General features: G+C 47.6%; 1 protein-coding gene across 1 annotated transcript in view; it reads right to left on the bottom strand.

Moving 5' to 3' along the window:
* LOC129336913 (maestro heat-like repeat family member 5) overlaps positions 1-6,808 on the bottom strand; it is a 120,279-nt gene extending 113,471 nt beyond the window's left edge. The window contains exons 1-3 of the mRNA XM_054990329.1: positions 6,792-6,808; positions 5,166-5,248; positions 1,338-1,492 (exon numbers count right to left, since the gene is read on the bottom strand). Of these exons, the coding sequence (XP_054846304.1) occupies positions 1,338-1,492; positions 5,166-5,248; positions 6,792-6,808 (255 nt within the window). The remainder of the gene's footprint in view (positions 1-1,337; positions 1,493-5,165; positions 5,249-6,791) is intronic.
* Positions 6,809-12,398: the final 5,590 nt, after the last annotated feature.

Raw genomic sequence — 12,398 nt, 5'->3', positions numbered from 1 at the left:
CCCGGTAAGAGCTTATCTACATGACCAGTACATACTCTGGCCATGAGTCAGCAGTGTGATGCGATAGCTAAAAAGGGAAGTGCCATTTTGGGCTCCATCAACATCAACACAACTATTGTGTCCACATCATGTGAAGTGATTCTCTGTGTTAATACAACAGAGTATAAAGAAGCATCAATTCAAATACAGGAATACAGAGATGAAACATTGCTCAAACAAAACATTAATAATTTGATGCATCCTGTTAAATTACCCAGTAGGATTGTATCTTCATCTACAGTATAGTCTAGTCTGCGGTCCCTGTACCAAAGCATGTCTCTGAACCATTTCCTGTTGCCTGTGTAAGGAAGCCCTCCTGAATAATTCAGTTTTGCTTCATTTGCAGAAAACCAGAAGGACAGGGCCTTTCCTGACCTCTTCAGGCAGGCCATTCCATAAGGTGGGACACACGGATGGGCAGCTATTGATTCTGCGCTCATGCAGGGTGATACTTGCAGAAGGCACCGTTCAGACGAGCCAAGCTGCCGTAGTGGAGCGCAGGGGGAGCTTTGTATGGAATGGCCAAAACCTTGAACTGAATAGTAACTGAGGGGTAAACTGGTTGAAGACTGAAGCTCCTGATCATAATCGGGCTGCCGTGTTCTGCGCCAGCCAGAGTGTCTGAGCTGACTTTGAAGGGAAGCCTGCATAGAGTGCATTGCAGTAGTCCAGCCGTGAAGTTTCTGTGGCTTTTCGTTTGGATCCTCCCCACCACTCTGGAGAGGGATCCAGGATCCAGTAAACAGTACACATGGATCAGCTGTGAGATGGTGGCTGCTAAGGAGCAGCCAAGCAGGGGAGCATCCTTTCCCCCCTTGATCGTCTCCGTTCTGTGTGTGTTGTATCGTTTCTTTCCCCCTTTGAGCTTCTTTGCTCTGTGTGTATTTACATACCCATCTTCCCCTGTTAGCTTGTGCACATGTGTGTGCTTGGCGCCACCTCTTGTTGTGGTATCCACCCTCCTGCCTTAAAATTCCACAGCCTCAAAAACATTGGAGACTGATGTCCTAGAAGCTAAAAAGCAGAGCAATTTCACCACCTTGTTTTACTTATTTCATTTATACCCTGCTTTTCTTCCCAAGGGAGACCCCAAGCAGCTAACATCAGTCTCCTCTCCTCCATTTATCCTGACAACAGTGTTGTGAGTTGGGCTAGGCTGAGAGTGTGTGAGTGGTCCCAAGTAGCCCATCAAGCACAGGCAGCTGACTCCAGAGGCGACTTTTCATCAAGCCCCCTGTTCGCCTGAGAGCAGCAATGAGCAGACGATCAAAGGAGCAGACGCCTGGAAGGATTTGTACCTTGTGGATGCTCTGGCGATACTTGCAGATGGCTTGCAGGACCCCCGTCCTCTTGGTCTCTGCCAAGGCACGCAAGTTGTCAGCTGACACCCCAACTAGAGACAGGCTGTTTTCTTCCCTGAGATTCCTCAAGTTGAAAAAGCAAACCTTGGATTCTGGTATTAAAAAAGAGCAAATTCTATAGCAGTGAACTGAGAAGCTATACCTCTCTAAATTCTATTTATTTTTATTACAGACACATACGTTTGTTCATAGGAAGTGTTTAAAAAGTCAGTAGGTTAGTTTGTTGGTTCTGAAAATGGATAGAAGAAATTCACATAAAAATCAGAGTTGTGGCTGTTTGCTTGCCTCTGTAACCACTAAATACTAAGTGATCATGCAATTCGAGTGATTTCAGAAAGCAAAAGGATGTATGAATTATCCCAGCAAATCAGCATCCAGCGTCTTGTTTCCCTGACAAGATGCCCTGGAGGGCTCAGAGGTCAACGCCGCCTGTCCTCACTGCTTCCCCCCACCTGCTGGCCTTCAGAGGTACGCTGGAGAGCCCATTTAGCCAATGCAGGAAGCAGCCACTGACGGTCTTTTCTGCCCTGGACTTGTCTAATCCTCCTTTAATGCTATCTCTGCTAGGGGCTTTAACATCATCCACCACCAATGAATTCCACAATTCAATCACTTGTTTTGTCTTCCCAGTAACTTCACTAGGTGTGCACAAGTCCTAGGCTCCCAGAGAGCCCGTGCGGTGTAGTGGTTAGGGCACCGGACTAGGATCTGGAGGCCCCGGCCTGAATCCCTACTCCGCCACGGAAGTTTGCTGAGTGGCCTTGGGCCAGTCACACACTTTCTGCCTAATCTACTTGTTGTGATGTGAGCAGCTGCGAGTCACTACTGGGGAGAACGGCAGGCCATAAATGAAGTGACTAAACAAACCAAGATGATTTACGGGTTGGAGCAGATTTCTGAAGAGGAAAGGCTGAAGAGGCTGCAGCCTTTTGGTCTAGAAAAAAGATAGGTAAGAGGAGACGTGATAGAGAACCAGTTTGGTCTATGGGTCAAGAGCGCGGGACTCTAATCTGGAGAGCCGGGTTTGACTCCCCACTCCTCGGCTTGAAACCAGCTGGGTATCCTTGGGTCAGTCACAGCTCTCTCGGAGCTCTCTCAGCCCCACCCACCTCACAGGGTGATTGTTGTTGTGGAGATAATAATGACATTGTAAACCACTCAGAGTGAGCATTGAGTTGTCCTGAAGGGCCGTATATAAATCCAATGTTGTTGTTATTATTATTATTAGAGATTTATAAAAATATGCATAGGGTAGACAAAATGGATAGAGAGAGCATTTTCTCCCTCTTCTGTAATACTGGGCCTTGGAGGCACCTAATGAAGTTGCTGGGAAATAGATTTGGGATGGAGAAGAGAAAATATTTCTTATTCAATAAGTAATTAAACTATGGAATTCAGTGTGGTGGATGTAGTGATGGTCATAAGCACGGGAGGCTTTCAAAGGGGATTAGAGAGATTCATAGCGGGACTTTTAAAAAAAAACAGTTCAGGATATGGATTTTATGTAGTGCCAATCAAATTGGGTAACCCCTGCTGTTTCTTTCTACTACTAAGTTTTAAGTTTTGGGAAGACTGTATTTTTCTGACTCCCCAACACACCCTGAGAGGGAGCTATAGAGCAAGCTGCTGCTAGTTTGTTTGCTCATCAAGCATTTTATCTTCAAACTTTTATCTATTGGGAAACATTTCTTTGTGCTAATTTTTGCAGCTTTTATGAAGAGTTTTTACTTTTTATTTGACTAATGATTTTAATTGGACTTTTACTGTATTTATCTCTTTTTACTTTGGAAGCATTTTTAGCTTTGAAGCCTGGACTAGATTAGAGGCCTGCTGAAATGTCTTATGTCTGCTATTGGTGGTGCTTCTATAATAACATAATGTTTGATTTATATACTGCCCTCCAGGACAACTTAGTACCCACTCAGAGCCAGCAAGGAGAGGTTGGATGAATGACCCTTCAGAATTTGTCAGACTTCTTTTTGGTATTAAAATTTTCTGTATTTAAATTATAAACTATGCACAACAACAAACATAGAGAACAAGAAAAAACACGCAATTCTAAACATAACACACTAACAATTTGTCAGACTTCTGAGGGCCAAGCTAGAAGTGACGAATTACACTTGAATGGCAAGTGAACAGACTCACACGTATTCCTCCCTGTTCACTTGCACTCCACTTGCACTCCACTCTATCACTATGTGTTACGGGAAGAGTGGAAACTCACTAAGAGGTTGTATTGATGAACATTCCCAGATGAAATACCTCCAAAGTAGGATTTTGGGAACAATTTTGGAGGCCCATTAGAAACTCCAAGGGACATGGAAAAGTTTTCTGAACAACAACAATCCCCAGATCCAGAGAGGGATAATGGATGAACCAGCAGGAAAGCCTCGGGAGATTGGTAGAGAGGAAAAGAGAGAGACTGGTCATTCCTCTCATCTATGGGGCCCTTCAAGGAGCTATCCCATCACCAGAGACAACCATTCCAGATATTAAGGCTCCCCCAGAGGCAGCAGCCATTCTGTTCTCACTGCCTCCTCAAAATCTTCTTGAAAAGGAAAGAGGATTTGGAAATACTGGAAGTGATAGGTTGAGAGAGAGAGAGAGAGAGAGAGTGTTCAGCCACATGCTGTCGTTTGCCAGAGAGACGCCGAGCTTTAAGGAGGGTCTGGGATCACCAGCCAGAGCTCTCAGGAGACGCTTCCTGGACTGTTGAGAGCGCTTTTCCTTTATCCGATCCCCTTGTGCTCGATAAAGGCAAGGGAGAGGCAGAGGGTAACAGTATGTAAAGCACCTGTCCTTTTAAGACCTTTTTTTCCTTAAACTCCCCTTTCCCCAACCTTTGACTCAAAAGCAAGGGCTCTGGAATCTACCATATGTGATAAGAGAGGGCTGGGCTCCCTGTGCCTGAGGGAAATCCGGGGTGTGAGTGCGTATTTCTTTTTAGGGACTAACAAAGGCGGAGGGCAGGGTTAGGGATCTAAGCAAGAGATCAGGTAGATCAGAAAAACGAAAAATGTTCCAGAGCCAGGGGAAAACCTGAAGAGACAAGGACAGGCCGCAGAAGCACTGAGAGCCAGAGCTGCCCACTGCCATGTGCTGCTGGAACGAGGCTGGGAAGGAACTGGAGGGGCTGGGGATATCCGGCATGCCGACGGGAAGCAGCCTGCCTACTCAGAGCAAGGAGGAGGGTTGGCACCAACAGAGAGGCTCCTTCTTCTTGTCTCACAAGTGGAGCAGGTGCTCTTCTCATAGGCGCCTTATCATGGTGGAGCAAGCTCCTTTGGAAAGCAGGAGGACGAGCACCTGGTGGTCCCTTTACTCTTCTCCAGGAAGGCCCCATCATCCAAGAGTCACTCTCCCTTTGGTGCGGAACCTCCTGCCCTTCTTTGTACCCGTCCCTCCTCCCGCCCAGCCCTTGCCGTTGCTCTAATGATAAGAGAGAGTAAACTGGGGAAAGGAATGGCATACAAGGCCTACAAGGTCATTTCTGGCCAATAAATGGGAAATGATGTCACCACCTTGCGTGATGCTCTAGGAATCCCTTGATTTCTGCAGCTATTCCTACAGCGATGTAGTGACATCACTTCTGTTATTTTTTTGTTTGGAAATGATACACAACGCCATTCCCATCTATCTCTTTCACCAGCCCCAAGCCTCTTACTGGCTGCCAGCCAACAGCTGGAAACCCTGTTCCCTTCACCTGCCCCTTCTGGGCAAGTAATTCAGTCCCTAGGAGAGGCAGCGGATCGTTCCTCTCACCGTTTTCATTCAGCTCCTCCCGCTGCGCCTCTCTTTTGTCTTTCTGCCGTGGCCGCTCCCTTGCTCCATGGTGCTCGTCTCCTCTTAAAGGACGGGTGCAGACACGGTTCTTCTTATAGCTTACTCTCTTGCAGACAAAGCAGATCCTAAAATGAAATGCAGGCATACATAAATGTTTCTCCCCTGGCAACAAAACATTTCCAGGAAATTAGCAAGAGGTGCCCTGCAAGACTAGGCTAAGTGATAGGACATTTTGACATCTTTTCGTCATAGGGTTGACACACACATATTCCTCACACTTTTTTCAAAAGGACACACAAAAAGAAATGGGCCCCTCGGGAGGAAGCAGCAGCCTGAAGAGCCCCCCCCCCCAGTTTATTCCTTTTTCCCTATGCCTGTTTCTTTGATCATCGTTCGGATGAGATGGCTGTTGAAAGGCCGTCACAAAGAAGGTGGAGAGGAGTTTTCTCTTGCCCCAGAGGGTTGGAGCAGAACCAGAGGGTTAAAATTAAAGCAGAAGAGTTCTTGGCTAAACAGTAGGAAGGACTTCCTGACAGTGAGAGCGGTCCCTCAGTGGAACAGGCTTCCTTGGGAGGTGGTGGGCTCTCCTTCTTTGGAGGTATTTAAGCAGAGGCTAAACAGCCATCTGTCAGCAGTGCTGATTCTATAACGTAATATGAATTTAGGCAGATCATGAGAGGGAGGAGAGTAAGGGACGAGCTCGTGCTATGCTCTTATGACCCTTTCATATGTGCCCAGAGCCATGCTGATAAGAAGGAATTTTCATCCAGGCTAGATGGCCAGCGATCCTGGAGGCTTTTTGCCTTCCTTTGGGCATCAAACGGGGGTCACTCGGGGAGGGAGGGAGTAGCTGTGAATTTCTTGCATTGTGCAGGGGGTTGGACTAGATAGAATCATAGGGTTGGAAGGGACCTCCCGGGTCAACTAGTCTAACCCCCTGCAAATTGCAGGAATTTCACAGCTACTCCTCCCCCCACCCACCCCCACACTGTGACCCTTACTGCATGCTCAGAAGATGGCAAAACACCATCAGGATCCCTAGCCAAACTGGCCTGGGGAAAATTGCTACCTGACCCCAAGGTTGCGATTGGCCTTACCCTGGTTGTTTAAGAAGGGGCTACTAGAACTAAGCGCTGATGTAACTCTTCCTTCCCTCCCTCTCGTGACCAGCCTAGGTTCAGATGACTCTTGATATCAATTCCAGCTCTTTGTCCCTAAGATTCTGTGATTCTACCAGCTCTTTCCTTCCTGACAAAGAGAGTTGTGGCTCTCAAAAGTTTATGGTAAAATAAGTTGATTAGTCTTAAAGGTGCTACTGGACTCTTTACTATTTTGCTACTACAGACTAACACGGCTAACTCCTCTGGATCTATTTCCTTCCTGTGTAGCCCTGGTTCAAATTCCAGTTGCCTGCACACATTTCCTTTCTACAGGCTGTCAATGATCCAACATCTCAGTCACATTCATTTTACCCCTCAAAGCACTCAGGAAACTGCAACACCCTCTGCTCCCCTTCTGTTGAATGGCTTCCTTCTCTCTCTCTCTCAGCAATACATTACAACCATATTCTTAGAAGTACAGTCTTAACACAGATACAGAAATCACCTGCCACAGAGTGTCATGTCCTTTGGCCCACACCAGCCGACATTAGCCAGACGTTTGTGGGCAAAACTGTTCTCCAGATGAGCACAGGGTGGCTTAAGTCCCATATGACATCACAATCAGAGACTGCATTCTATCTTGCCTATGTCAGTGGAAGCATCCACGGGCCATAAGCTCTGGAGCTCCATCCTGGAACCCCCGTGAGATGTGGGGAGTCACATGCCTGGACCAGTCTGTATAGCCGAGAAATGGGCTTGAATGGGAAAGTGTTGAGGCTGGTACTGGAGGTCAGGAGCGGGTTATGTCAGCAGCTGGGATCCATCCCAACCTGATCTCCTGAGAGGAGCTGAGAACTATGTAACCTATCATGTTTTTCTTAGGAAAAGATTGTTGAATAATAGCACTGGTCTAACTTGCAGGGTTCATGTACCCCAGCTTGATATTCTTAAGATGAGTGTGGGACCTATGGAAGCCAACATGATCTCTTGAGAGGAAGTACAGCCAGCCAATAGGTGCGTTTCACTCTTTTAGTGTTATTTGATTGGTTTACTTGCAATCCTGCTGGAGCAGGTTTCTGGACCGGTGGCATGCAAGAGACCAGAGACTTGGCTTTACTCACAAACTTACTCTAATTTAACCCTGGAGGAGGGCAGAGGCCCATCTATCCCAACCTGTTCTCCTGAAAGGAACTGCTGGGTGCTTGTGTCCCAGGGGATCAGAGGGCTGGCTTAACTGACTAGTTTATCTGGTTGCAGATAAAATAGCTTGAATACGCTCTAATTTAGATGCTAGCTGCAATGCAAATGAGATAAAAGAAATGCTTAATGCACTATCTGGCCTATATTTGGAGTGCTTTGAACCAATTACAATGACAGACCTTGACAGGATCCTGGCATCTATGAAAGCCCCTACTTGTGTGCTTGATCCTTGCCCATCTTGGCAATTAAAATCAAGTAAAGATCACATAAGTGAACCACTAAGGTCTATTGTAAATCAATCGCTCACTCAGAGCAGCTTTCCCCGGCAGTTCAAACAGGCAGTCATCCGTCCACTAATTAAGAAACCTTCCTTAGACAAAAGTGATGTGGCCAATTATCGTCCAGTCTGTAATCTGCCCTTTCTGGGCAAAGTGATTGAGAGGGCAGTAGCTGACCAGCTCCAGAGCTTCTTGGATAACTCTAGCGCTCTGGACCCTTTCCGGTCAGGTTTCAGACCAGGGTGTGGGACAGAGACAGCTCTAGTAGCGTTAGTGGATGATCTCCATCTAAATATAGACAAAGGCCACGCCTCCTTATTGCTCTTCCTGGATCTGTCTGCAGCCTTTGACATGGTAGACCATGCCATCCTGTTGAGGTGTCTAGAAACAGAAGCGGACATCAAAGGATGTGCCCTGGACTGGTTTAAATCGTTTCTCATGGAAGGGACTCAAAAGGTTGCCGTCGGAGATCATCTATCTCCAGAATGGGAACTATCCTGTGAGGTTCCACAGGGTGCAATCTTATCTCCCATATTATTCAACCTCTACCTAAAACCTTTACGAGAACTGATTTGCAGCTATGGAGTGGGATGTCATCAATATGCAGATGACACCCAACTTTATATCTCGCTGTCCAGGGCCGATTCCAGATGGGCACAAATAAAGTGAGTGCTTTCGCTTTTTCAGCGTCAGCACTCGTAAAAACCCGCAATTTCCCGTCCCGGCTTACCTGCGGTCCATGGCGCTCGGTTGCGCTATAAAAGCGGACGGTGTGAACGTGGTATGGCGGGTTTGGCCACTTCATGACAATTCGTCGTGGCGGAGAGGCACTCCCCTTTCCAGACTTCCTTTGCCGGGTGGCCGGCCACAATATCGCCTTTTTTTTTTTAAACTGGCGCCATTTGCGCAGTTGCGCGTCTTCGAACATAGAACTGCGCAAATGCGCACAGATGCATAATCAGCATCAGGACGCGTGGCCAAGTTTTTTTGGGATTCATTTTCCGCATGTGCGCAATTGCATTGGTGTGGCCCTCCTGAAATGCGCACTTGAGGCTTTACTATCGGCTGCCATTTTGTCACCCTCAGAGAATCCAACCCTGAGAGGTATTGCTGACCTTTGCCCTGCATACTTGTGCGACGATTGGAGGGGCGTTTGGGGGGGGGGGCAATCTCGGTTGCCGAGAAATCACAGCACACAGGCACAGGCACACACGCTTGTGCTTGTGCAATATCGGCTTGTCGGGAGCAGCATGGCCGGCGGAGGGGATGTGGCTGGGAAGCGGGGGGTGTTCTGGCGGCATAGAGAGATAATGGATCCGCTACACTTCTGGGGGGAGGAGAAGATACAGGAAGCTCTCTGAAGCACCCATAGGAACCTGGACTACTTCCAAAAAATCTCGAGGCAGATGGCTGAGAGGGGCCACAAGCAGTCGGCTACAGAGTGCCGCTCCAAGACCAAAACCATGCGGCTGGAGTACAAGAAGGTGATGGCGCACAACGGCCATTCTGGGAACGCGCCAACAACCTGTCCCTACTTCAGGGAGCTGGACAGCATTTTGAGTGGGGATGCAAGTGTTAACCCCAAGCGGCTGGCGAGAAGTATTGTGCTGGAGGTGGAGGGCAGGGCGCAGGAAGGGCCTCTGGAGCTTCAGGAGGGCTCGGAGGAGCTTCTCAGCCATGACCTCATCACCATCAATGCGGACCATCTAAGGACATCGACCCCTTTTCCATCGGGTAGGTGGGAGGCTGGGTCCAAACGCAGTTGTTATGGGGGTGGTGATTCGGCCGGGTAAACAAAAGATAACATATGACGAGGCTGGTCCTCTTTCTGTTGCCAGGGCACAGTGGCTTCAAGGACGATAATCTCTTGGACAATGGTGGAGATCCAGAAGCGACCCTGAGTGGACTGGCGGGAACAGGTGCGTGGCAGGGGGGAAATCGGGCAATGGGATGAGCCTGGGATTCTTGGGGACTGCGCTGAGAATCCGCTGCAAGCACAGGCCAGGCATTCCCTGGCAGGGGGTCGTGGTGGTGGGGGGTGAGCAAGGGCGCCAGCCACTCTGTGGGGCAGGCCAAAAACCCTGGGATTCTCGGGGACAGGGGTGCTCTGGCTGTTTTCCATTCATTACTATTATGTGCTTCCTGTCTTTCCTTCATCTCCCATGCTGTGCTTCTGAGAATACCACCCCATTGTTATTCTGGCCAATAAAACTTTTTCTCTCTTCCTGACCCACTGCATCTTAAGGAGGAGACCATCACTCCATGTTTGTTTGAGAGTCAGGAGTAAATCAGCCATTTCATTCCAATATGGCTTTTGCAAGTAATGGCAAGTCTTGAATTTCTGGTGTGTAGGGGAGGGGAGAGGTTAGATGTGGCCTCTGCTAGCAAGTTTCAGCTTTGAATGGTAAAAATGCTATGCCATTTTAGGTGGGGGGAGATGGCATGGCTGACAGTCTCTCCCTCTGTATGATTTTTAAATGGCAGCACACAGAGAACTGGCTCTTTGAGAGATGGCTCTTGGGAAAGCACAGTTTTCTCCTTGACATTAGTTTTCCTACATGCAGAACCCCCCGATGCCCACGTGCATGGGGGGGGGGGAAGCATTCAGTAATGCCATGTCCTCTGCCAGCAAGCCAAAGTGAGGTCTAAGAATGTTGTCTCATTTGCAGATGAGAACGAGGCCGCCTCTGGAAGCAGCACGGAGGACAATCTTGATAAGGAGAACAGCCCGCCCTCACCAGGCAGCAGCTCTCCAGGTACCGCACACACCCCGTGTCGCACGCCTGGGCCTTTGGGGGCCACAGGCACGACGGATGGCCCATGGCTGGGAAATGGTGTCGCCTTGAATTGACCTTGGTGCTGTTTCCTCTCCCCCAGGCAGCCCTCCCCCAAATGTGGCCCCCACAGGATGCAGTGGAAATCTTAGATCGCTGCCTGACAGCCGTAGTGAAATGACTGAAAAATAACTAATTAAAATTGAAGCCAGACAAGACTGAAGTGATACTTGTTGGGAAGTAAAAGATCTTGAAAGACATTGTATTCTCCACTTTCAATGGAGTTCGTTTGACCATTGCAGACTCAGTTAAGAGTCTAGGGATTATAGTGGATCCAGCATTACTACTAGAAAAACGAGTTAAGGCAGCCGCAAAAAACGCTTACTTCAGTCTCACTCTAGCCTGGAAAATGGCTTCTTATCTTGATACAGCCAATCTGGCCACCTGGATCCATGCTATAGTAACATCAAAACTTGACTATTATAATGCATTATAATATTGATTCCATAATAAATAAGAGCATTTAAAAACAGTCTTACCAAATTGATACAGTTAATCATTCATAGCACCTTCAATTCAATGAATCAAACACGGTGTCTTCATGCAAGGACCGTTCGTAACAGGCAGAAATTTAAAGGTTACACATACACCATGTACTGAACTTTAAAGGTAACTCACAACTATACAGGATGTAATATCCAAATAAAGTGTCACATGCATACTATAAAAAGCAAGACAGATCTAATTCGTCATTCAAACTGTTGGGTTTCAAAGAATTCCATGTGTACATCCATTGTGCCTCTTTACTTACCAAAACTTTGTGCAAATTACGCAAAGGGAGATTCTGTCTAGAAAACAACACAGTATATTGGAACGCGTCCTCCCTGTGTTTACGTAAGTAAAAATGTTTTCTACAAGCAGAACTGCAGATATACCCGATACTGAAGCAAAGGTGAGCTACAAAATACTGCATTCCGTGCTGTCTTCATTCAATTCACTCATTCCTAATATATATTTGATAGCAATCTTTTTCAGTGCTGCCCAGAATTCAAATGGAAAACTTTAAGGCTGTTTTTACATTTTGAGTGAGTAAAACGTTGTATTAAAAAGCATTCCACAATTTCTTTAAAAATTCCATCTGCATTTTTTTCATTGCTATCCAAAAAAAGTAACTATCCCAACAGGATAACTCTGTCACAGGGAGACCAGAGACTGAGATTAATTGAAGAGATTTAATCCTGAGAAAAATTGGGAGGTGAGGGAGCCCTGTGTGCTTGAAGTTTTTATCACCCTCCCATGGCTCTCTTGGCCAGTTGAGGCTGCCAGGGGCATCAGAGGAACTTGCCAGGAACCCAGAGGAGGCCGCCCCAGTTGTCCTTGGCCTCCCAACTGCCTGGCTCAGACTTTCCAAAAAGACAGGATCCCCTTGGACTGAGCAAGGATAAGCACACACACCAGACTGGGGGTGGGGGGAGGCACAACTTTGTGTGGGTTGTTTTATCTAACCTTTGCTGCCAATGTCCCCAGCAGCAGCTCCATTTTCCAAGCCTAAATAGATTGCTGCCTGCCCCTCCCCCTTTCCCACAGCTTTGCCTTGGGGACCCCATCTTCTGTCTGCAAAGAGACAGCACTATCTGGCTGCTTCCGGTCCCCAGCATATCACAGAATCACAGAGTTGGAAGGGGCCATACCGACCTTCTAGTCCAACCCCCTGCCCAAAGCAGGATGAGCCTAAAGCATCCCTGACAAGTATTCATCGAGCCTTTTCTTGAAAACTGCCAGTGAGGGGGAGCTCACCACCTCCCTAGGCAACTGATTCGACCTTTGAACTACTCTGACCGGGGAAAAAGTTTTTCCTAA

This window comes from Eublepharis macularius, chromosome 10 (genome assembly GCF_028583425.1).
Source record: "Eublepharis macularius isolate TG4126 chromosome 10, MPM_Emac_v1.0, whole genome shotgun sequence".
Taxonomy (NCBI): domain Eukaryota; kingdom Metazoa; phylum Chordata; class Lepidosauria; order Squamata; family Eublepharidae; genus Eublepharis; species Eublepharis macularius.
Note: the sequence above shows the minus strand (reverse complement) of the source record. Positions and strands in the feature narration are given on the sequence as shown.